Source organism: Panthera tigris, chromosome B1 (assembly GCF_018350195.1).
Source record: "Panthera tigris isolate Pti1 chromosome B1, P.tigris_Pti1_mat1.1, whole genome shotgun sequence".
NCBI lineage: Eukaryota > Metazoa > Chordata > Mammalia > Carnivora > Felidae > Panthera > Panthera tigris.
Window position 1 is genome coordinate 171,834,639 of NC_056663.1, and position 26,756 is coordinate 171,861,394.

General features: G+C 41.0%; 1 protein-coding gene across 7 annotated transcripts in view; it reads right to left on the bottom strand.

Moving 5' to 3' along the window:
- FAM114A1 (family with sequence similarity 114 member A1) overlaps positions 1 to 26,756 on the bottom strand; it is a 107,780-nt gene that overhangs the window by 29,817 nt on the left and 51,207 nt on the right. For 3 of the 7 annotated variants that reach the window (XM_042984726.1, XM_007098863.3, XM_042984727.1), the window contains exons 3-6: positions 17,082 to 17,169; positions 3,867 to 3,980; positions 3,638 to 3,741; positions 742 to 876 (exon numbers count right to left, since the gene is read on the bottom strand). In XM_042984726.1, coding sequence (XP_042840660.1) covers positions 742 to 876; positions 3,638 to 3,741; positions 3,867 to 3,980; positions 17,082 to 17,169 — 441 coding nt within the window. Of the gene's footprint in view, positions 1 to 741; positions 877 to 3,637; positions 3,742 to 3,866; positions 3,981 to 17,081; positions 17,170 to 26,756 lie in introns of those variants that run through there. The other 4 variants (XM_042984728.1, XM_042984730.1, XM_042984729.1 and 1 more) reach the window with 4 other exon arrangements.

Below are 26,756 nucleotides of genomic sequence, written 5' to 3' on the forward strand. Positions count from 1 at the left end.
TGAGCCACCCCGGTGCCCCGCTCCCCAAATTCATAGGTTGAGACCTAATCCCCAATGTGATGGTATTTGGAAGTAGGGCCTTTGGGAGGGGATTAGGTCATGAGGGTGGAGCCCTCATGAATAGGATTAGTGTCCTTATAAAAGAGCCCCCACAGGGCTTCTTGCCCCTTCTACCATGTGAAGACACAGTGAGAAGACGAGAAGATGGCTATCTATGAACCAGGAATGGGCCATCACCAGACACTGAAATCTGCCAGCACCTTGATCTTGGGCTTCCCAGCCTCCTGAACTATGAGAAATCAATGTTTGTAGCTTATAAGAAACCTAGTCTTATATTTTGTTGTAGCAGCCTGTGTGGACTAAGACAAATGGCAAAAATGTAATAATCTTCAAGAAATTATTAAGTGATTAAAAAGCAAGGTACAAATGGGTATGGTTAGCATGCTACCATTTGTCTGCAAAAGTATATATGTATCTGTATCTCTGTCTATGTCTATACCCATATCTATAGCTATATGATAATTCTGACGGAATCCATAAGAAGCTGTTAACAGCGTTTGCTTCCCATGAGGAACCCAGTGACTGGGGAACAGGTGCATTAGAAACTCAATTTTCATTCTCTACTGTCTTAGGTCATTTGAATTTAAATCACATGCTTTAAAATACCTATTAAAAAAGATAAATAAAAAGGTATTTACTTTACTGACTGAAAGAAAGGATGGCAAAAGTATATAATCCCACCTGAGATAAGGAAACGGTTCTCTCCATGAGTGTCTTGGTCCGCTTAAAGCCTGGGTCACTCTCCGCAAGGACATTCATGGTTTTCTTACCGATGAATTCCAGAGCGTCCAGACCGCCCGTTAAGACGCTTTTACCCTGCAGATGAGATAATCACATGAGATTAGCTTTTGCCTTTTGCAATTTCACAGCAGTCAGAAACTCGCAAAAGGCACTATGTGCAAATATTAAAATCAATATGAAGTCACAATTTTTTCTCATCAGGGATTTAACATCCTTTTAATGCTGTTTTCTTTTCCTTGGAAGGGCATATGGCATATAATTTATAGGGCATACAATATTATTTAAAAAGGACACTTAGGAAAAACCAAAGCATATTTGGGATTAATTTTTACTGGCTCTATGTGTATGAATAGAATATGTATCTAAGACATGAAATTAATAGGTGATCCCATTACTGTTTTTGTTTGAAAGAATGTTAACCAGAGTAACAGAGTTGTTTGGAGCAGTCTATTAAAATGTCAAATACTCTTGCCAATTTAGCAAATTCTTTAATCTAGGGCCTTGGAGTATGGGACCCTCAGGCTGTTTCAGATGGCCCTTGCATATTTTCAGAAACTAGCATTAACTGCCTATAATTAGTATATCCATGAAATAAGACAGGTTGATTTCCATATACGGCTGCCTTTAGAAACTGTTCCATCAGGGGGTGGGAGGGAGGGGAGGGTGGGTGATGGGTATTGAGGAGGGCACCTTTTGGGATAAGCACTGGGTGTTGTATGGAAACCAGTTTGACAATAAATTTCATATATTGGAAAAAAAAAAGAAACTGTTCCATCATACAATGATCCTGCAAATCCTCTTGTCAGCCATTGTTTTCCTTAAAAAAGAAAGATTAAAACAACCAAGATTTACTCACATAAACTGTTCATATAAATAGAACTGCTTACATTTCTTTACAGCTTCTGTTCAACTACACAACTGCAATTATACTATGCACACATCTGTGTTTTTTCTGCCTTACATGAACTATACACATTATATTTTATTAAGATATTATTGCCTGTGTACATTTTCCAATCTTCATAATTATTGCTTCATTAGCAATATTAGGCTTCGCTGAGTTAATATACTTTAGTAGGCATTTCCATCTTGGACATTTAGACGCTGTTTTCAGATTTGGGGGCCATTCAGTATGCACATCAGAAAACAGATTTTAACACACGTATATTGTGGAAGGACTATGGGATATCACAATTCATACTTTTGCATGATTTGATTTATGTCTTTTAATATTCTACGAGGGATTATTCAGTAGAGAATAAAATGGGAGAAAGAAGGACATGGAGACTTTGATTAAAGGCAAAGCTGGTGGGAGTGTCTGGAACTTGGGAAAAGAAAGTACCAGAAGGTAGGAGAGAACACAGAAAGGAATTGAGGGTGCTGAAGACAAACTCAGAGTGCCCTGCGCTGTCACTCAGGGAGACGATGAACTCATTTCCTATAACCAGGGATATGAAAGAGCTCCGCCCCATCCCCAACCCGACCCCCTCCACATGTAGGCATACTGGACATGTGTTGCTGTTTGACTCCTAAAACACATTTGCTGCTTCTCATTCAGCCTACTTAGTCTAGAGGGCCTTGAGTTGCAAGGAGGAGAGCACGCATTTTCTAATTCTGGCATGCTCTGACCCCAAAGTCCGGTAAGACGACTTCACATGTGTGTCTACGGCTTCCTCTTCTTCCCACATTGCACTGTACTTGCCTTTGAGTTGGCTCTGTCTTCCAGGATGTTGTGCCCTCTTGTTTGTCCACATATGCCCAGCATCTAGCATAGTTCCTGGCACATAGTGAGGGCTGATTACCTTTTTTTCTTTTAAGTTTTTTTTAATGTTTATTTTTGAGAGAGACAGAGCGTGAGCAAGGGAGGGGCAAAGAGAGAGAGAGAGAGAGAGAGAGCGGGAGAGAGAGAGAGAGAGAGAGAGAGAGAGAGAGAATCCCAAGCAGGCTCCAGATTCTGAGCTGTCAGCACAGAGCCTGACACAGGGATCGAACTCACCAACGGTGAGATCATGACCTGAGCCAAAGTCAGACGCTTAACCGACTGAGCCACCCAGGTGCCCCCACCTTTTTGTTTTTTAAATGAATGAATGAATAAATTGGACATCAACTATACTTCTAGAAAAAGTAGTTGGTTGGTTTTTACACAGCAGAAAAGAAACCTTTTCTTCCTGACACTGAAGACCGGCTAGCTGTATCATCTCATCTGGGGTGCCTCCCCGCTTTTTCATTATTCATCAGTGTTTTGCTGCCAATAATAAGCTTCTTGAAGAGGCAGACAGGGATCTGGGGCAGGGGATAAACTTAGGGTTATTTAAGGAATGGGGAGAGTAGGAATGGGAGGTTAAGATGGGGGAAGAATGTTGGTCTTAGTTATCTGGAAACACTTCAGAAACATCTCAGGATGTTGTTTCCAATTCCTTACCAGCATTTTTTTTTTTTTTTTGGTATCTGAATGGCTTTATAATCTTCAAACTGAAGATTAAGAAACATAGACCATCGAAGAAAACCAGCTGTCTCAGCTCTAAGAAAGAGCCCTCTCTCCTCCCCAGCCGGAGGCTATCCTTGCAGCTGTTGGAAAGGACACTGTTACAGCAGACTGAAAACGTTCCTTCTGAGCAGTCCTTTCTTTTAAACATAAAATGTATTTCATTTGCTCTTATTATTTTGGTGCCAAGGTTACGCCTACTCTGTAGGAGAAAGCATAACAAAACCATAGTCCAAAGTTATGAGCAAGACCATCTTTTCTCTGATGTATCTAGGTCACGGGTAAACACAGATATCAAAAGAAGGCGCTGGGAGAGATCAGGGAAATCAGAGGAAGCAGCTAACGACTTACTGTGTTTTGAACCACATTGGTGATGGCGGACAGCATGCCCCGAGACCCGGATGAGGGAAAAGTGGGTGGGCTTTCTGTGGGACTCTGATCTGTGGCCACATCTGCTAGTAAGGAGAGAAACATCCTCTTAGAGTTCAGTCTACTGATCCAAACTTAGAAATCTTTTATTTGCGCACATAGTGCGATACGGCTGAAGTCCAAGAAGCCCCCAGATAAACAGATCGCTCACTTTGAGGGACTCCACTTTCGGTATCAGGTTGGGCCCCTTCAGAAGAGCTGGAGTTTACACCATGAATCCGTAGTGTGGCTCCTGCTTTTTCCTTGACTGCTGTCAATCCATGACCTGCCAGGAAATAAAAATACCGTTCCCAATACAATAGAAACCCACGGTCTGCAATTCGATAGCTCATGTTCCAGAGCTGTTGTAAGCTGTAGGCGTATACCCCGGTTGTAAGAGCATGTAGTGGTTAACAGCATGGACTTTGCAATCCCTCTCATTTGTTTCTCAGACGGTCTGCTTAGCAACCTGGGATTCCAAATCCAAGATATCTGTGAATAGGATCCCTGTCTTTTCCTCTTTACTCTTTTCTAAACTCCTCAAAACAGGCATGCATCATTCAGTTTTGAATTCCTTGCAGGCCTAGCCCGGTCACAGACACTCAATTAATAGTCACCGAACTGAAATCGGGTGAGGCCCAGCATGCTCTTTCAAAGTGTTAGTCATTCTTTCAGTGCGGAGAGTGCAAGGTCTGGAGGTGACATGTCAAAATCAAAAGTCCAATCAGTGAGCAAACCAGGAAGAGCACCCAGTGGCTCTGCCCGTTGTCCTAAGCAGTAACGGTCCGCATGCAAGCTCCTACAGTCGTTGGCCAGGCTGAAGGACACTGGCTTTACGCCATCTGAGCAGGGCCAAGATGCCTATAGTCTCCAGAGCCCAGCACAGTGGGTGTTCAATAACTATTTGGTAAACACAGAGCTGACCTCTTCATCCAAGCACTGTGTGCCACACACACAAACAACCCCTGGCCTGACAGAGACATAGTCTTGGCTACATTTTATTCTGGAGCAATTAATTTTTCTCCTTAGAGGCCCCCATGATGAACCACAGCTTTTCTCAAGTTCCCACTGAACACAAAAATTAATGGTCTACTGACTGTCCTAAAATGGCTTTTTGAGTTCTTTTGGAGAAACAGCCTGGGATGCCACTGTCCCAGCACTCACCTCCCCCTTAGCATCGCAGGAAGAAAGGGAAAACGATTTCACCAGGGACCCAGGCAACATCAGGTTGCTAAAACCAAAGGCAGCAGCAATATTAATATGTGGGGGAAAAAAAATCCCAAGTCATGGCAGGATTTGAGAGCCAAAGAGAACCACCTAGTCTTAGAAAGCACCATTAAAATGACCCACTGTCCATCTCCTGAATAAGAGAAAGACACAGATGACTCCCAAACCCAAATAGTAGTATTTTATCAGTTGTAACTTTATTTATCAGAGTGATCTTAACATAATCAGGGCACTAATATTTACCAGAGGACTAATTACATCCAGTGGAAACCACCTGTCATTATACACTATCTAGAAAACAGGGAAACTTAAATAACATTATTTACAATGTTTAAAACATTAATTTCACAAGAAACATATGTCTATATTCATGCGCAGCTCATTAGATACAGTTCAAATTCATTACCAAGTTACTTGGAACAAACATGACCTATAACTGCTAAAACTAAGGCTTGAACTCATTCTCTTTAGCTTCTAGTAAATTCCAAGCATTTCAATGGAAATTTATTGAAGTTTCAGTCACACCTTCAAGTTACAAGATACCATCTAGCCTATTTACGTATGAGTCCATATTACTTGCCATATTTTAAAAACACACATATTTTCCAAAAGGAAAGAATATACATACAAATCTCAAATAGGATTCTCATTGAGATTTCTGAGGGCTAACATAAAGGCATAACTGAGTTGGAGAAGACAGGGAGGAGTCTGCTACATTTTCTTTGAGAAAGCCATATAAGAAAGATGATTCCACATCCTTCCTCGAGAACATGCAGGATTTAATGGACCACACTGTCATTATCTCCTATTTCACCTTTTATACCCCTTTCATGTGAGGACCATCTCTGATTCTTTTCCTAGGGAAGAACAGCTTCTCACCATCTCAGAACATACATGATTAGGGGTATGTCCGCATAAATTGCCTCTAGAAAAGTTACTTTGTTTCTGGAAGGAAATACCATTTTTGTGTTCAGATAAATGGGATGTGTCTGTTTAATACACATGACACTACGTTGCTACTCCAGCTACTCATACACACACACACACACACACACACACCTATACACCCACAGTCACGTACACACACACACCTACACACACACACACCTATACACCCACACTCACTCACACACCCACATACCTAAACACCCACACACCCACACCTATGCACACACTCACTTACACACACACACACCCATCCATACCCCCCACCCAATACTGCCCACAGCTTTCCTTTGTATAATTGATATACAAAGAATTGCACATATTTAAGTTTGCCCCAATTATATTTTCTGATAAACAATTCTTTCTGAATTCTTTTGTTAGTGAAAGTACATCATTAGTGCATTCTACTAAAATTAGAAAGCTATGGTTCTTCACAGATAAGGTTTAATGATGCCACACCCTACTTTGAAGAATAACTTCTAAAACTTTACTTAGTGTGACATCTAGTGCCCAGAACAAGGAAGTAATATATGGAATCATTTTTGCCTTTTGACTGTGAGTGATTCATTCTCAGAGATACTGATTAGGTTCTACCAATAGCAGAAAAACAACAACAACAACAAATACGAATAATACTATAGTGTATAATCATGGATTCCTCACACTTCATTGTGAACCCTAAGTATCCTCAAAGAAATAAAATTCCTTCAAATTCCATGGGTCTAAAGATGGAATATCCTTTACCCCTGGACTTATTGCAGCAAAAATAGGTGAATATTGCAAAGAAGATAAGAATGTTATACAATGAGGCACCTGGGTGGCTCAGCCAGTGGAGCACCCCACCTTGATTTTGGCTCAGGGAATGGTTCCAGGGTTGTAGGATCAAGTCCCGTGACTGGCTCTGGAGCTGAGCATGGAGACTGCTTAATATTTTGTCTCTCTCCTTCTGCCCCTCTCCCCTGCGTGCGCGCGCGCTCTCTCTCTCTCTCTCTCTAATAAAAAATAAATAAATAAATGAAAAACAAAATAATGTTGTACATATGCTGTGATATGGTATCATTTTAAAGCAAATGTTAAATGATTGGCTGGTGTTTAATTTCTCACCTATACCCTAGTGGTAAACATCTTAAACTTAGGAGTCTGAAGTCTTGTGGAGGAATTTTGGTTCCATCATTTATTAGTTGTGTGATCTACATGAGTTACTTAACCTCTGAGTCTCTACTGTTGTGTCTTCTTTGAAAGGGGGATTGTAACATCTATCTCCCAGGGTTCTATAAAATCACCAAGGAGAAATACATGATACCCTTGGTATCGGCCCACATTTTTTGAACACTTACTATGTCCCAGGCACTGGACTAATTATTTCTAGTAAAGTAAATTATCTCATTTAATCTTCTCACTATGAGATAAGGGATACTATTATGCCTGTTTCACAATGGAGAAAACTGAGATATTGGTGACATGAAATAATTTGCCCATGGTCCCAAACCTGCAGAGGCAGGTTTTGAACCCAGTCCTAACTCTAGAATTTACACACTTAACCACTATGCTATATTAAGAAGGTTTTATATGCCATTTACAGTGGATTAGATGTCATTTTAGTCCCATTTCTATAACTTCTTGGAAATCAGATCCTTGATCTGATTTTTTATTTTTAAAAAACTAGCTTATGCTAAAATTACTGGACTTCCCTTACCTTGACTAGACAGCAAGGCAAAGGCCACTTCTGGAGTGAAATCTTCTTCTAATTTTGCCCCTTTCAGTCAGGGGTTGGCAGGTGTGATGTTTTTAGAATCATCCCCATGCTGTGCAGGCACAGATCCTAGATGCTGTGTGGTGTTATCTTATACATCCAGTTTAATTTTCTTTTCCCTCAAAAAGCACATGATATCATCAAGCCATTATTTTGTGAGTTCCACCAAGATTAAAACCCATTAAAGCGAGGTCTCCCCTCTTTGTGGAGGAAGAAACTAATTTGTTGCCAAGAGGTAACTTAGGGAAGCAAGAGTAGTTCTCTGCAGCACCCTGGATGACTGGCTAACTCTACAAGTATTTTCTTTCTTCTTCTTTTTTTTTTTTTTTAATGTTTATTTATTTTTGAGAGACCGAGTGTGAGCCAGGAGGGGTAGAGAAAGAGGGAGACATAGGATCCGAAGTGGATTCTGCACAGACAGCAAAGAGCCCGATGTGGGGCTTGAACTCATGAACCTTGAGATTATGACCTGACCCAAAGTCAGACACTTAACCAACTGAGCCACCCAGGTGCCCCTCCATGAGTACTTTCTACTGGTCCCATATGGTAAAGCCCATGCACGCAGGGGACCAGCTAATTCATTCAGAGGACTCCCCCTATTTTAATTTTTAATACAATGTTTCCTTCTTTTCCATTTCTTTATTTTTAAGAAATGGATATATATAAAAGAAACTTAAAAAAAAAACTCATAATTTCACTTTCCTGATATATCTGGTTGATTTTTAAAACAAAAACATTTATATGACCAAATTCAAAGAGTTTAGAATCACAGACAACAGAAGGTGGGCCAGCCTCTTTCTCCCTAGACTACTTCTGGTGACTTACTAACATAATAGACAGTAGAGTCTATGAGCTTATAAAAGCCTATGGAAATGTTTAAGACCTGAAAAAAAATGTTGCTTCTAAAAGACAGAAAGGAAAATATGCAAATTGGAAACAGAAATTAATCAATACTTACTTAAATGTATTCAAAATGTGATATTAGGTCAATGGGTCAGCTACAGTTCAAATGAATTCAACTCTTACATAGTCATATGTAAATTATGTATTTATTTACTTTAGAAGTTTTTAATGTTTATTTTATTTTTGAGAGCGAGCGAGCGAGAGAGCGAGTACTTGAGCACAAGAGGAGGAGGGGCAGAAGGAGAGGTTGAGAGAGAGAATCCCAAGCAGGCTCCACACTGTCAGCACAGGCCTGACGTGGAGCTCGATCCCACAAACCGTGAGATCTCGACCTGAGCTGAAATCAAGAGTCAGATACTAACCTGACTGAGCCACCCAGGCGCCCCTGTAAATTATATATTTAATGAGGCATATGGCTGTGTTTCATTACATTTGCTGTGATACAAGAGGAACTTCAAAAAGGAAAAGTGCTTGGAGCTCTTGAAAGACTTTAAGTTACCGTACCTTCCTCTCTGCGCCCCTGGTCCCCCATTTCCTTCTAAAGATAACAACCCTTATTTGTTTCCTGTGATTTTTTTTCATGAAACATTTTTAAAAAGCATATACCTATGTAGAAGTGTTCCGGACCGGGCTTCTTCTACTTCAGAATATACAGCACGTGCAGGTGGTGGTAGGGGCCGAGTGTGGTGCCCTGTGCATTATGGGGGACATCTCTGGAGAGTCATCCTGACCCTACCCCCCACCCCCTCCGCCACTCCCTAGGGGACAAACTGAGGCCTCTGAAAAACGTGCATTGCAGTTCAGCTTCTCTGATGGCCCAGTTCTGCTTCCCAATCCTTCACTCTCCTGCAAGGCTTGATCCTGAGAGCACTTCACAGTGGAACTCCCACAGTCTAACTTCTGCCTGTGTCTCCCCCAGGCATCTGACCTACAACACTCATCTGCCTCATTCTTTTTTGTTTGTTTGTTTTTTTCAGTGTTTATTTATTTGAGAGAGACAGCACACGAGCAGAGGAATAACAGAGAGAGACAGGGAGAGAGAGAATCCCAAGCAGGCTCTGTGCTGTCAGTGCAGAGCCCGACGCTGGGCTCGAACTCACGAACCGTGAGATCACGACCTGACCCAAAATTAAGACTTGGACGCTTAACCGACTGAGCCACCCAGGTGCCCCTACCTCATTCTTTTTAATGGTTGCATAGAGGGGCGCCTAGGTGGCTCGGTCGGTTAAGCGTCTGACTCTTGATTTTGGCTCAGGTAAGATCTCACGGTTCGTGAATTCAAACCCCATGTCAGGCTCTGTGCTGACAGCTGCGAGCCTGGAGCCTGCTTCAGATTCTGCGTCTCCCTCTCTCTCTGTTCCTCCCTCTCTTGTGCTCTGTCTCTCTCTCTAGAAAAATAAATAAGCCTTAAAAAAAGCTTAATGGTTGCATAGATTATTCTTCCGAACATCTACATTGCACTACATCCAAATAGCTAACATGCTCTGTGGATGGATACTTGAGGCGTTTTAAGTTTTTCATATATGCCCGGCCAACTCCCTCACCTCCTTCAGGTCTTTGCTCCGTTATCACCTCCCTGAGACCTATCCCTCACCACCATTTTAAAACCTTAACCTGTGCTCCCTACTCCACTTTATGTTTCTCAGAGACTTACACTTTCTAGCCCTCTATGTAATTTCCTATTTATTATGTATATTGTCTATTGTCTGTCTCCTTCCAGTCATATGTAAGCCCTGCTAGGGCAAGGGTCTTTGTGTCATGTGCTCACTGCCTTATCTCCAGTGCTTAGAATAGTGTCTGGAACAGTAAGCATTTGCTGAGCGAATTCTGTACTGAACATCTTTTTATATATTAATGAATTTTTTCAAAGGATCAGCAGTAGAACTACTGGGCTAGAAGGTATGTGCATTTAAAATTTTACGGATAATGCTAATTGCTCTTCTGAAAGTTGCATCAGTTTAAACTCTGGGTGAGTTTTTGAGAAATACAGCAGTTAAAACTTTTTTTTTCAATGTTTGTTTGTTCATTTATTTATTTTTGAGACACAGAGAAAGACAGAATATAAATGAGAGAGGGCAGAGAGAAGGAGACACAGAATCTGAAGAAGGTCCAGGCTCTGTGCTGTCAGCACAGAGCCTGACACGGGGCTCGAACTCACCAAAGGTGAGATCATGACTTAAGCTAAAGTCGGATGCTTAACCGACTGAGCCACCCAGGTGCCCTGAGAAATACAACAGTTTAAAAATATTGGCTGCATCTCCAACTTCTATCAAGGAATTCAAGACAGTATAAAAAGTCGTGAGTTGTAGTTGTTCAGAAAAACACAGATGATGTTGGCTGTGCTCAACTAAAGCAAACATCAATGCAGCAAAAGGAGGATCCATTCCACCTTCCTTCTGGGAAAGCCTTCCTTCTAAGGCTTGGTGTCCACTCCGTAGTCAGATACTCACTTCTTTTTAGGTTCAAAATTGACAAGAAATGTCTCTGAACCGATAGCACGTGCCTGGCAGTTAAACAGACATTCATTAACCCCTCGGTCTTATTCATAGATTGTGAACAAACTCTATGCACTGCCCTATCATCCTATAATTGTCTGTATTAATGATCCTGGAGAATTTTCACACGATCAGTGATGTCACCTTCAGAAATGAATCCATGTGATATCGATAGTGATTTACCCAGTTAAGGGTTCTCACTGTAGTATCATTTTGACAAGTTTGCCATTCTCTGGAATAAACGCTGTCATTATTTCTGACAGTGCTGGTGGAAGGGTTTCATTAAAACGTGCAAAAGGGGAAAACTGTATAACTTGGAAGAGGATGGGAAAGGGGAACAATGGTAATTTTGAAAAGGTAGAAATATACACATCAGATACACCTCTCTCTCCTCAGGTATCCTGCAAAGGGTGTTTAGACTTATAAAACTGTCAAAACTAGATTTAAAAAAAAAACCATTTAGGACTTTTGTAATATCTAGAAACAAGTTGCTGTATTCTACTATACAATTTGTACCTCGCTCTATCTGTATATGTTTCAGCATTGTTGACTTTCATTTTGATTACCAGTCTATCGTGTAGGAAAAAGTCAGGCCTCTCAGATGCTGGCGGGAAATCACATCTGGTTCTCACAGCATCGCTTTGAAACGATCATCAAAATCATTATTTTTTATATTTTCCTTTTTCATTCCGGCTTCGGCCTGGATCTCAAATGATAACAATTTTAATTTCATTTTATGAACTTGTCCAAAGACACGGGTGGCATGTGATCAAGTCTTCTTAGAACATGATGACAGTGTAGCTGTGGATGGAGCTAATGTAAGAGTTATAGTCTCTCCAAAAACAATTGTTGGCTGAGAACTGTTTGATTTTATATCAAGTATTGGGAGGCCATTTTTTCTCATTTTCCCTTAACCTTGGGGTCAAAGTAGTGAGGCAAAAGACAAAATACGAAAATACAAAGTAGCAAAAAGTGAATCATTTTTTGCATTTTCCCATTTAGCATAGGGGTTATAAATATCTTTCTCCTTCTATATATAGTCATAGACTAACGAATCATCATATTCTGGAAGGTGGAAGGAATCTTAGAATTTCTTAAGTCCCCCCACCCATACTTTTCCAAATAAGGAATCTAATCCAAATAAGGTGCATGGTGTTGTAGTTAGTGACTGTCCTCTGAGATTACAAGTTAGTAACAGTCAGGACCAGGTCTCAGATCTTTATGATTCCTGGTCCAGCGCCCTTTCTAAGAGAGAACCACCTTCTAATGTTTCAATTCTCCAAGTACTCTCCTGCAAACTCTGAACAGTTCCAACTACTGTGACTGCAGTTTTTCAACAAGTGTGAGAAGTATTGGCTTCTATTTCTAGTGCTCAATTGACAGCTCTGTGTTTTGTTACCAACTACGTGTTTTGCACTTCTGTGTCTGCAACCAGAATTACCCTGGGGGTAACATGAGCTTTCTGAGCGGGAGTCAATTTTCTTTCTTTACTTTCCACAGGCAATTTATAAACCTTCAAGAGCTCATCTACTGCTGGGAGTGCTCTGTTTTCCGATGTCTCTTTTCCCTGTGATAATAAACTATTAGTGCTACAAAGTCTTGGGTGGATATTATGCCGTACATAACAGAAGGTGTCCCTGACTTGCTTCTCTCATTCCCTAGGTAGCAGCTTAATATAGACGACAATCCAGGATGGCACCCAGGACTTTTTAAACTCTACTCCAACCCTGTGTTTCAGCCTGTGAGCCAGGCTATGGCACTTCTCCATTTGTGGGACGCTTGTGATCCATATTATCTTTTGGGAGTCAATCTCCCAACTACCACCATTGCCTGTCTCCAGCCTTGGAACCCGTAACTTCAGCCCCCCACCCCCACCCCCTTATGCTACAAGTTTTAGTTCTCTATCACATCCATGGAGATACTTACCCAGTTTTAAAGTATGTATTGCTATTACTTTAGGTACTATTACTACACAGAGTCACAGCATATCTTGGCCAGAAATCTCCAAAATATGCCTTAGGAGTAACTTAGGGATGGTATTATTCAGTGTTATTGCTATTGCATTTATTCGGGGTGCGATGACCAGTGGTGATGGGCCAGTTTAGGCTCTACTCTTCTAAAAATAGTTCCAATTTATCTAATAGGATTCTAAGGAGAAGCATCAACATTTCAAAATTTGCTTGAGCTCCCTCATGTGCCTTTGGGCCATTGCTGGTTGCAAATGAGAAGAATGCCAAGATTTAAATGCTTCTAACAATTCCAGCATGTAGCTAGAGGCACAAAAAATACGAAGTTTCTGGACTTAGTGGTGTAAATGATGAGGATTTCAAACAGAAAAGGGAAATGTGGTAGGGTAGGGTAGGAAGGGCGAGATTCTGCTCCCTGGTGTACACACCCTGGGTAATCCCCTCCCCTCTGAGCACAGCAGGGTCATCGTGAAAATGTTGGGATTTCACTCCCATGGTTAGGTGACAGTTGTATGGCAAAGGTGAAGGGATTTTTCAGTTATAATTAAGGTCCTTAATCCGTTGAATTTGAGTGTATCAAAGGAGATCATCCTGGGTGGGCCTGAATTTTATCAGGTGAGCCTTTAAAAGGGACTAGGCCCTTCCTAACGGGAGAGATTTGAAGTGTGGGTGAGATTATCCTGTTGGCTTTGAAGAAGGCCCTGAAGGCAGCCTGGAGGAGCTGAGAGTGACCCTGGCCAATCCCCAGCAAGAAAATGGGGGTGTCAGCCCTACAACCTCAAGGAATTGAATTTTGCCCACAACTTGAACCACCTTGCAAGACGACCCTGACTATCAAATGAGAATGCAGTTAGCTGGCACAGCTGATTTCAGCCTGGTAAAGTCAATGAGCAGAGAACCCAGGAGTCCCCGACCTGAACTCCTGACCCACGGAAACCGAGATAATTAAGATACATTGTTTTAAGCCTCTAAATTTGTGGTAATTTGGCATACAGCAATAGAAACGAATACAAGAGGTTATACTGAACTTCATTCCGCTATTTTATGGGGCAATGTGCAAATGCCAATCTCAGATGAACCATATCTCCACTAACCATAAAAGAGAAAGTGGCCACAGTGACGGGCACAGCCATCCTGCTGGTCCACAGCAGTTATATCTCTAGGCTTTCTTTTCTTTTTTTAAATTTTTTAATGTTTATTTCTGAGAGAGAGAGAGAGAGAGAGAGAGAGAGAGAGAGAGAGACACGGAGACAGAGCAAGTGCGGGGGAGGGGCAGAGAGAGAAGAGACACAGAATCCGAAGCAGGCTCCAGGCTCTGAGCTGTCAGCATGGAGCCCGATGCGGGGCTTGAATTTACAGATCGTGAGATCATGACCTGAGCCGAAGTCAGATGCTTAACCTACTGAGCCACCCAGGTGCCTCTAGGCTTTTTTAAATCAGTGTACAAAGCCAGGTGAGAACTACCAGAAATTTAAAGTGGTTGTAACATTAACAAGATCCAACATCTATCATCTTCATGGTGCCTTAGACACAGGGAAACTTCAAGAGTAACACCAAATACAAGCATAGGTTATAGATTAACACACTGACTTCAGGTCAAATTAAAAGATGAGTGCCTACCAGTATGGGGTGGGACCTGCCACAAGAATCACATCCTGCTTTTTAAGCAGTAAAGCCAGCATCGTCTACTGGTTACATATGAACTGGGCAACAAATCCCAGAGGCCTTGGAACATAGTCCACTGGACCACAGCTGCACTAGGCTATATATGTGCAAAGGTCAGATTACGACAGGACACCTAAGAAGATAACGGAGTAGTAAGTTTAACAGGCTGGCGGTTGGTGGATAGAAAACTTCATATGGATCCAGTGAAGCACAAAGTCAAATGATCAGGTGTAGCCACTGATTGGTGAGAAACAATGACAGACTGAACTGGGGACAGAGCAGATTCAGGTAGGTGCACTTGTAAGTGTACAAAAAACACCTGAACCGCTCCCCACAGGGCAGTTGATTTCAGTGTTTACTGTGGAAGGAACTTATATTTAAATTTTTAACAAGAAAGCAAATCCTTTGTCTATAATAGAACTTCTCAAAGCACCAAATTCATTATAAGCCAGGGCAGATGTGGACACCATTACCACTATTGGAAGCATCCAGGAGACTGTAATGTTTTATGACATAAACCATGAGGAGAGCTGTGTAATTTGGAAACCATATTATTTACTGTTCCACGATTTAACAAATGTCAACTTCTGGACTTCACATTTTTAGTTTTGGGGTCAGAAAGCATGTCATTCCTACATATTGTCAGTGGCAAGATCCATCTGAGAGCCACTAAAAGCTCAAATGTCTTCCCTAGGAAGCAAGATGGCTGCAGGTACCTGTCTTCACTCTCTTGAAGAGACTCTTTCCTGTTTGGAAAACCAAACACGTTCCTCTACTTCAATTCGGTTGATTTTTCCATCTGTGTATGTAGAATCCACAACATACCTGGCCCCTTAAATCAGCAACAGAAAAAAATCTGCTCTCCGGGCCCTCCCCAAAGGCCAACATTTATTTGACCACCATCTCCTTCTTGCCAGAGTTCCCTGATATTCCAGACACGGAAAGAGAGGAATGAAGTCTATCTAATTCTTCCAGACAGTCTAAATTCTATCAAATTGGACAGCTGGCCCTTTAACTGGGACCATGGTCCATCATACTGGGGCAAAAGACCTTCGACCTTTCTATCCCTCGGATCCAGTGAATTGGACCAATTTATGGCCCATTACAAGATCCTTACAGCCATGGAGTACACCTTGAGAACACTTGACTTAGATGATCTGAAAGCCACATTACCTGCTGCTTCCCTGTCCTGCTCATTTGCTCCACCTTCAAGATGAAATGCCTTTGCTAAATTATCTTAGACATGTTGCTGTTATTCCTTCAGTTTTCATGAAAGATGCACATAAGAAGTGGTCACACGAGGGGCACGTGGGTGGCCCAGTCAGTTGAGCGTCCGACTTCAGCTCAGGTCATGATCTCACAGTTCGTGGGTTCGAGCCCCACATCAGGCTCTGTGCTGACCGCTTGCTCAGAGCCTGGAGCCTGCTTCAGATTCTGTGTCTCCGTCTCTCTCTGCCCCTCCCCTGCTCACCCTTTGTCTCACTCTGTTTCTCAAAAATAAATAAATGTAAAAGAAAAAATTAAAAAAAAAGCATTGGTCAACGAAGAATACTTGCCAAACCTATGTTGATGAAGACACTGTCCATTATATTTTCTCTTTGTACACACAGAGCTGATACAAGAAATGTCTTCAAAAATTTAACACCAGGAAAATAAATTTATCTAGATAAACTAAGTTTTGGTTTATCATTCAATGAAAAATTGATAATCTACTGGCAGCCAAGAAGCTCAGAGTCAAGGTCAATGTTCAATTACAGTTAACTCTATCAGCCTTGGGATATTTACTCTATCCTTCATACCTGCATATTTTATTGAAATACCTCAAATCTTTTCACAGAGTAGGTTAGTTGTTTAAAACATTCTGGTGGGATGATAAGGACAAAACTTTAAGAATATATTATAAGAGCCCAAATCTTACATTTTAAGGGGCAATATAATATAGTGGTTAAATCTATACTACTAGGTTCAAATCTCAGCGCAGCTACTTTTGACTTTGTTTTTTTTTTTAATATTTTATTTTATTTTTTAAGTGGTTATTTATTTTTGAGAGAGATAGAGACAGAGACAGAGACAGAGTGCAAGTGGGGAAGGGGCAGAGAGAGGGAGACATAGAATCCGAAGCAGACAGCACAGAGCCCGACATTGGGGTGGAACAAACGAACCGTGAGATCATGACCCGAGCCGAAGTTGGACACATAACTGACTAAGCCACCCAGATGCCCCCCCAAAATACCTCTTTTGTAGGGTTATTCTGAGGAAAAAATGTATCAATATACATGAAGTACTTAGAGCTGCAAGCACTAAAAATGATTTGCTCTTATTATCTCATGGGCTAATGTTAAACTCTATCAGTACATGGTATGATCAAAATGTCAAATGCTATTATTAGGCTTCTGAACTTTATCCATTCAAATGCAACATATAATTCTTACCTACTGTGGCAGATGCTGATGAGAGCAGAGATTTGCCCCAGGAGCCCCAGCCTGCCCATCCCCCTCCATGTGATGGGGAATCCACAGCCTGTAGAAAAACAAATTAGCCCCAAGGTTAGCAATTCAGTACACGCATGAGTGAAAAAACACCCATTGGTTTGAAACAAAAAGAAAGTTAAAAAAAATAACCATATCTCCCTGGCTTCGCATTTATAAGGGCCATAACAGAATACACCGACCCACATTTCAATGCATCCTTTGGAATAAAATTGATTAGTAGTGGTGTTGGCTTCTGAGGGCTCTGCTTGAAGTAAGTTTGATGTTAACAAAGACCCAAATATCCCATTATCTGGAAGATAGGGATGAGGCTTGTGAGGGGGAAAACATTTACTATATTAGGGTGCAAAGTGATTTGAAAAAGTTTAAAACTTGGGCAACTTTAACATAGGTAAGCAACTGTCCTCTTCCAGGTTAGAGGCAACTAACCTCTGGGGTGACAGGAGGGAGTTCTGAGGGATGACGGGCAAAGTGTCTAGAAGAGCACCAGTAAGCTGGGGGATGGGCAGCAGCAACAGGTAGCCTTTTGAGGTAGATGCCGTTCAAGGTGTCCACTCCACTCACAGTGACCACTGTAACTATATCTCTCACTGTCCCCGGGCTCTGTGGATTTAACTTCTTCTGCCTAAGTATTTGGATTGAGATTGAGGGACCCTGGTTCAGCTTGAGCTGGCTGCTTGAATAGAAGATGAAAAGTCAGGCCGTATAAGGGACCATATTCTATCCATCATGGTGACTACAGATGAAGAGAAATCAGAGTGAGCAGATGAAGGAGATATGCGGAGAGAAGCTGTTGAATTCCTGACAGCTTCTCAGCCCCTGGTTCCTGTCCCTCTTCAAGGCCCTACTGCATTGCTATCTTTGGGTTCCATGAGATTCCTGCATAGTCAGTAAGTCTGTCCGTCTGTTTCTTTTTTAAATGTTTTGTTCACTGGTATATCCCCAGGGCCTGGAAGAGTACATGGCATACAATGAGTACTTAATACATTTATTTGTTGAATAAATGACTGAAATTCACCCATTTTCTTCAATATCAAACACCATCCATCACTGTAGAATACTGGTCAAGAGGAGAGGTTATGGAATTAAATTGCTTGGGTTTGACTCCAGGCTCTCCCATTTTGGGCAAGTTATTCAAGTCTTTCAAGCTATCATTTATTCATTATGAAATGAAAGGTATGGTAGTGTAAGAACCATAAATATAAGAGCCAATAAGCTCACAGGATTATTGTGAATGTTAAAAGAAATAATTCATATAAAACTTTGAGCATAATGCCTGGCACATAATAAAAACTCCATCAATGTTAACTAGTGATCATCATCATCTACATTTTTAACACTAAGAAGCAAAAAAGCTTTGAAAGTTGGCTGACATTTATTTCTGCCTGGAAACAATGAGGAGCTTGTTAACATGAATGGAAATACTCATGATTCATGACTGTCTGCTTTCATTTTTGGTGTCTACATTGATTTACTTCACTTTTGCAATGGAAGCCAGTGGCAATTTTATACCATCATGAAGACAGATGTAAGTTGGTGATTAATATCATTCTTTTACAGGACAAATCACTACCTATGTGATTAGGGAGAGTTAATACACTTAGGGGTGACAGCTTTTGACTCAGATTTATAATACTTAATATGCTCTGACAGCTGGTAATTGACTAGCAAATGAAAATAAATGTTAAATGAGTCTAGAATATTTTGCAGTATAAATGCTTCAATTGCTTTATTAATAAAGCTCCTTTGACATTGAGCTGTGACCTCGTGATCAGCTGCAAAGAAAATCTGTTATCAATGGCAAATACTCAAATGACTAAATGTGCACATTTGATATAAAAACCATATAAACTAAATGTTCAACATGAATTCTTATCTTGGGTATTGTCTCTGCTTTAAATGGCTTATGAGTCTATAAAGTAGGGGGCATGGATCTACTCAGACCTTTCATTAAACAAATATGGTTATTTTAAAACTTTTTTCTCACCTTCACCCCATGTAACCCTCACCTCCTTTAACAGACTGCTTTGGGGTGCCTGGTTGCTCAGTTGGTTAAGTCCAACTCTTGGTTTCAGTTCAAGTCATGATCTCAAGGTAGAGCTCCGTGTCAGGCTCCACGCTGACAGTATGAAGCTTGCTTGGGATTTCTTTTTCCCTCTCTCTCTCTCTGCCCCTCTTCCACACTTGTTCTCTCTCTCTCTCTCTCTCTCTTTCGCTCTCTCAAAATAAATAAATAAACTTAAAGCAAACAAACAGTCAGCTTCACATCCTAATTCACAGAGAACACAGAAGCCACCAGATGGAAACTCTCTTAACTTCCTGTTCCTGCTCATAAACTCTCAGAAGAATGACTTCATTTCAAGAGCAAAACCAGACTTGGCTTGATCAAGAGGGATACCCAAAACTCAACTGGAGATCATTAAAAAATTTTTTTTTTAATTTTTATTCACTTTTGAGAGACAGAGAGAGACAGAGCATGAGCAGGGGAGGGGCACAGAGAGAGGGGAGACACAGAATCCAAAGCAGGCTCCAGGCTCTGAACTGTCAGCACAGAGCCCGATGCAGGGCTCGAACCCATGAACCGTGAGACCATGACCTGAGCTGAAGTCAGACGCTCAACCAACTGAGCCACCCAGGCACCCCTCAACTGGAGATCATTTAAACATCCACAGCTGTTGTGTGGTCCTAAGAATACAAAGAATGCAGGATTCCATCACGTTCAAAGTTCTTTAAGTAGAAAAGATATTTACATATCTGGTGTTCCATTTAAAGGTCCTTATCATTAAATAAAAAATACATTAATTTATTTTACGCTATCAAATTTACATGTATCATTAGGCAGAAAAAAATGTACAAATATTAGAATTCCATTGAATTCAAAGGACTTTAACAATTAGATAGTAACATAGGTACCTGTTGTAAAGATCAAAGATCAACCTGGTTATCCTATGTCTTAAGTAAATCAAGAATTAGGTACTACACACAGCTTGCATCTGTGAGACCAAACCCTTTTTAAGTTTTGTTACTCATGACATAGCTGCTCTAAAAAGGGGCTCAGTGTGACATTCAGGGAAGATGTAAATTGCTCTGGATGCCTGAAGTTCTGTCAACATATTTGCTTAAAAATGGCCTCAGTTATTTCCAGGTAATTTTTTTCCTTGGTGAGTATGCATAATTCAACTCTGAGAATGTTTAAAATTAAATATAGAAGGGTTTAAAGCATCAAAGTCATGCTATTAATATTTCTATGCATATTTGGTCTTTTCTGCACAATTGTTTAAAAAATTAGAGTGAAACTTTAAAAAGACAATTTAAAATGAATAATTGAATGATTAGACTTATGATTTTAATTGAAATCTTCCTAAGTTGATGCATAGTCTTGGCATCTAACAGGTCTTTAGGTCCAACCCATTATTTAATAGATTTATAGCACTTCCTATGCACTCAGCAAGGTTCTGAGTAGATAAATGAGGTACTTAAACAGAAAACAGAATACATTAAATTCATATAGACACAATTTAAAAATATTTGAACATATTTAAGTTGGTAAAAAGGACCAACCATTCATCAAAAGTCCCTTGAAAGTGTTCAATATTGCTAGACTTCCAAATAGAAAAAGATTCGTGAGACGAACATAAAGTCTAGGAAGAATTGCATTTTTGAATTTATAACCTTAATACATTGAACACTAATTGTTTAAAACTAAATTAAAAGCCTGAGTAGTCCTTTTTATGTACAAAATACACACCAGCCTACACCAAATACCCATCTAAATACAAATTCGACCTAACTGCACCCCCCACTCACAATTACTTCCTTCCCGTCTAGCATTATGGAAGCGATGTCTTCTCAGTTAAAATTATCACCTCCACATGAACACCGCTGGGCCTGGATAGGTTGGTCTTCCCTTCTCTCCTGGCTTTTCAACCTTTCTCTACCGCTACTTCCCATATTTAACCATGTACGTGCTTCCTCCGTCTCCAAACCTACAAATGAAAATCACAAGGACAGAAAGTTTCTCTCAAACTTATCTGGTTTCTGCCCCACATCTTGCTTCTTCACTTCTTACAAAAAGTGCCTACCTGCTGTATCTACCCCCCTCCATTACTCCACCTGCCACAGGATTCTCTCACAGCCACCATGCTTCATGAAACCATTCTCATCAATGCCACAATGGCTTTCTTGTGGCCAAAGTCATGGAGTCATTGCAGTCATTTTATTTCTTGACCTTTCACTAGCGTCTGAAGCTTAACTACTTTGACCTTCTTAAAATGCTCTATACTCATGGCTTCCATGCCCTATCTTCTGACTCTTACTTTTTTTGGTCCATCTTTTATGATTTCAGTTTATGTTAGAAAGTCGCCAAATGCATATTGTGATATTAGGGGGAATGCCTTAATTAAGTTACAATCCAAGTGCTTCCCGCATCCTAATAAAATATGCTGGAGTTCAGGGTGGTCAGCTGGCATCCTAATCATGAAAGCCATACTCCAGAGACATATATAATGAGCATTTCCATTATCTGTGTCTTTATTAACAGCTGATGCTTTGCTAATTAGCATACTGAATTGCAGAAGTGGGTTTTAACTGATGAACTATTTATTAAATAGCATTCTGAATATCTGAAAGGGGTTCTACATGGTGATATTAAAGGTATTCAAGGTTTACAAATGGTTACACTTATTTTATAGCCTCTCTTTTTATTAATAGCACATAAGAAAGGTTTTTGCCCTGTGCTAAATGGTGTTTTAGCCAGCTCTGAACATCAGGGAATTCTAGTTTTTGATGCCAGCTCTAAGGGAAGAAAACCCTGCCTCTAGAGTTCTAGGCATTTGTCTTAAGTGAAACTCATTCAGGGTGGTGGCCAAAGCACCTGAAAGGACAGAACGATGGGACATTCTCAAGTCTACATGAAAACAGTTCTCATGATCTGTTTTTAATTTTCTTATTAATTAATGTTCAATTTTAAAATGTCGGTGTGGTACAATGAGATCTGTGATTGATTTCCCTTATAGAATGTGATGGTAAGATCGTGAAGACAAGAGGTAACTCTCGCTGTCTCAACTACTTTACTGGCTACCACAACATATCAAAAAGAATCTAAGAGCCAAGTTGGCTTAGGGGCAGGAAACTTCCTGGGCCAAGTCCTTGGCCTCTGTGTTTCTTTATTTACATATACCACTTAGATAATCTCACCCACTCCCATTTCTTAAATAACATCCAAATATTAATGGCTTCTAAATTTCTCTCCCGGGCTCCAGGCTGTTATAACCAACTGCCCACACAATACCTTCACTTGGATGTCCCATGGCATGTTCACTACTGAACTCACCATCTTCTCATCTCACCCGACTCTTCAACTAGCTGTTTCCATGTCCTAGTATTAGTGGTTCCCAAACACTGGTCTACAGACTGCAAGAGTATCATTTGGAGGAACTTATTAAAAATACAGAGTCTTGGGGAGCCTGGGTGGCTCAGTTAAGCATCTGATTCTTGGTTTCAGCTCAGGTCATAATCCCAGAGTCATGGAATTGAGCCCCGTGTGGGGCTCTGTGCTGACAGTGCAGAGCCTGCTTGGGATTCTCTCTCTGCTCCTCCTTTTCTTTCTCAAACAAATAAAAAACATTTCTAAAATACAGTCTTAGCTTCCACTGTGATCTTTTGAATAAGAATCTCAGTGCAGAGCCAGGGAATCGGAATTTTTAACAAGCTCCCCAGGTTATTCCAATATACCACCAGATTTAGGAGGTACTGCCCTCTATGGCCAAATGGCACCAGCATCCACCAAAGCCAAAAACTGAGTGCCATCAGGTAGAGTGGTCTTCAAGGAGGAAATACTCAAAAACAAAACAAGAAAACAACAACGACAACAACAACAAAAACAGAAGCAAACTCTACTTATTTAAGTGGCAAAAATCTGCCATCTGTGAGTCTTGGTCTATGTTCTCTCTTCTTTGTTTCCCTTGACAGCAATTTTATGGCTCGAAATCTATTCTGTTTTTCCTTTCCTAGGGAGAGAACTAACCAGTGGTTGTCTATGTTTTCCTTTGCGAGTACCTTTAGTGGTAACATTAGAATTCTTTACTTTCATAATTGGACTTATGTATTGGCGTTGAACAGTAGAGATGACTTTTTTCCCCACTCTGGGTAACATTTCTTCGTGTCAAGAACTTAGGGAAATTTGGTCTAGATTGGATCTTACAGGAGCTGATGGGCCAGTATCTAATAACTTCCCAGAAAATCTCTGGAAATAAATGTCACTCCTGACTAGCACTTAAGAAAAACATCTCTAAATTGAGGCTGAAGACATCCCCACCTCCTGAAGACCGATTAAGTGCCCCATCTAAGGCTTCCCTTGTGTCTGTCCTATCTAGTACCATAAGACATGCCATAATTACTTTTATACAACACTCCTTTCTCCAACTAGACTGTAGGCATCCTGAAGATAGTTGCACCACTCAGATTCCTAGGCACAACACGTGGTGTCGTGGGGCTGGTAGAGGCCTTAGAGAGTCTAGTCTAATCTCCAATGTTCAAGTAAGTCTGGGAATCATCACTCATGGATGTTGTAGAGTGGATCCCGCAGGAAGTCTCAACTCAGTGACCTCTAGTCTGTACATCAGAATGGATGAGAAAAAGAAGTAGCATCAAAGACAGAGATGTCTTTTCTGAGTACATAAACTCAGTGGTGTGGTCCTTCAAAGCAGAGGTGCCAGCTAAGCAGCTGGCAGAACCACTGGCTTCTTCCTCTTCTCTTTGTCCCTCCTGGTCACACCACCCTACCTGCCGGGTTACAACCACTGGACTGACTCAGGCAAAGGTGAAGCTAATAATGGGGACTTTAAGGGGACTCAGACCCAAAATAACTATGCAGATACAAGTCACTTAAAGAAAAAATATATACACATCTGAGCATATTTTTGCAAAATCCAGTGTGTCCTAGAAGATACTGGTTTATACATTCTCAAAGGCTATTCTGCCAGGTTTTTTTTTTTTTTCTTCTGTTAAAAGTGTTATTTTCCCATAGAAGCTGTTTAAAGGGATAATGAGATTCTTTTAGGCTCAGATATGCCTGGGATCAAGTCAGCTTTTTTCTTGGGTGTTTTCCTAATGGACCCGCCATTCCTCAAGGGACCTGTGTTCAAGATCCAAACAGCCAACTTGTAAATGAACTTTCAATTCAAGATTTTCTGCAAAATTAATTCTCTTCTGGATCAACAGAAAAATAGTTGTTTTCATCATTGCTAAGGATTTCTTTTAATAAGTATCCAACAAGGGCAATAAAATAGCAAATGAACAATGCTTGAAGACAAGACACAAAAGTGACTTCCAATTTTAATTTAAAAGGGTAGGTTACCAAGAGAGATAGTTGAACCACCCACCCCCTCTCTGGGTAATCCTTAGAAAGAGACTAAATTTGCACCTACTTAGAAGGGTTTATATACGACCTTGGTGGAAGAAATACCCTCTTTCCTCAAGGCCCTCCCACCAGCCATATCGGCTTTCTACCTTCTTAGAACAAACATACTGATGGGCATTCCTCCCACATCTTGGTTTCACTGAGCTTCCGCTGCAATGCCAAACACATACACCCAGAGCCACAGGCCCAACCTGGCCGGCCAATATTTGCACTTCCATCCAGATACTTTTGTGATGCTTCATTATGAAGAAATGCTCTCCTTTCCAAGTCCTTGAAAACTATCAGTGTCGTGTAGGGAAAGGAGGGCAATACCTGTCTACTAATTGGCTCTAACCCTGTGGCATGAAGGAGGTTTACAAAGTGCTTTCAAAAGCAGTGTGCTCAAAAAATTAAGAAGGGGGATAGGTAGGAGTGTGCTGACTTTTTTTTGCTCTAGTTTTATTAGCAGTCTTGTTATCATTATTAGAAGTCTGAAATTGGAATGTATAATCTATCCATTAGGAACATATATACTTTGAATTAGTGGAGCTAGTATAGTTTCTTTAGGTCAGGTCATAATGGTGCAGAAAATATGGTTTTCTTAATGTACAAAGATACTTATTAACGCTTTTATATATAATACTTATATAATGCTTTTATAATAAAAATTGAGAACCAATGTTTCCCACAATAGAAAGCATGCAGGGAAAACAGTCTCCAGAGTCAGGCATATGGGTATATATAGGTATAGGATTTTTAAATATATATCCAATTGGCTCTATTCCTCTGGAGAACCCAGACTAATACAGACCCTGGCATTAGCATTTTTAAATGTTTATTTATTTTTGAGAGAGAGGCAAAGTGCGAGTGGGGGAGGGGCAGAGAGAGAGGGAGACACAGAATCTGAAGCAGGGTCCACACTCCAAGCTGTTAGCACAGAGCCTAACGCGAGGCTCAAACTCAGAAACTGTGAGATCATGACCTGAACTGAAGTTGGATGCTTAACCTACTGAGCCACCTAGGTGCCCCAAGCATTTTTTTTAAACATTTCCCAGTGGTAGGGGTGCCTGGGTGGCTCAGTTGGTTAAGCATCCAACTTCGGCTCAGGTCATGATCTCACGGTCCGTGAGTTCGAGCCCCACGTCGGGCTCTGTGCTGACAGCTCAGAGCCTGGAGCCTGTTTCAGATTCTGTGTCTCCCTCTCTCTCTGACCCTCCCCCGTTCATGCTCTGTCTCTCTCTGTCTCAAAAATAAATAAACGTGAAAAAAGAAATTAAAAAAAAAAATAAATAAATAAAACATTTCCCAGTGGTTGAAATGTTCAACTAGAGTTGAGAGCCTCTGGTCTAGGAGTGCTTAATCCCTTAGGGGGTCCATGGTGGCTCTGAAGTCTGTGAACTCTTGGAACTCACAAACACAATTTTCCTTGTATGTGTACCATATCTCATAAAAACTCTCAGCTGGTCCTCAGATCCCTTCCATGACATCCCTACAAAACCACTGTTTGCTTTTGTGTAAACATCTCCAGACGTGGGAAACCCCCTCCTCCCTGAGGAAGTCCATCTCATTTTAGAACAGTTCTAAAAGTCAAACCCTTTGAAGAAGCAGAGGCACAAGAAGCCTGATATTGAATAAAAGAATCACAAAATATTAGTCAGAAGTATACCTAGTGCTCTTCATGTGCAACTTCTTCATTTTATAGAGGGAAAAACTGAGGCACAGAGAAATTAGGTATCTTGCTCAAGTTAATAGTGTTAATGATAGGTTCAAGAGGGAATGTCCAGCACTGGTTCTCTGTTTAGTTTCTCCCCTTCATTGCATGTAGTAGTGTCCCTTCAAGGACAGACACGGAGGTGGTCTCTGGTGGCATACTTCAGATGAGCAGGGCTGGGGCCTGGTTGAGGAAAACTGCTATTCCCCCCGCCCCCCATCCTGTACCATCACTGTGGAAAGCACAGGACTGGAGGGGAGTGGCCTGCCTCCCTCTTTCATGCTGGGAGCCTCTCCATCCCCACCAGTCCCCACGTGGATGAAGGTAAAAATGCCAAGAAAATCCAGCTCGTTGGTCATACTGACATTGTACAAGGTACCAATTTGGAGACACTGGTCTATCTTAATCCCTCAAAAGACAGATGTGGACACTGAAGGGAAGGGGCAATGAACATGCTCTGCCTCTGGTCCTTTGGAAGGTGGTATAGCTGATGATCAAATAGTGATCT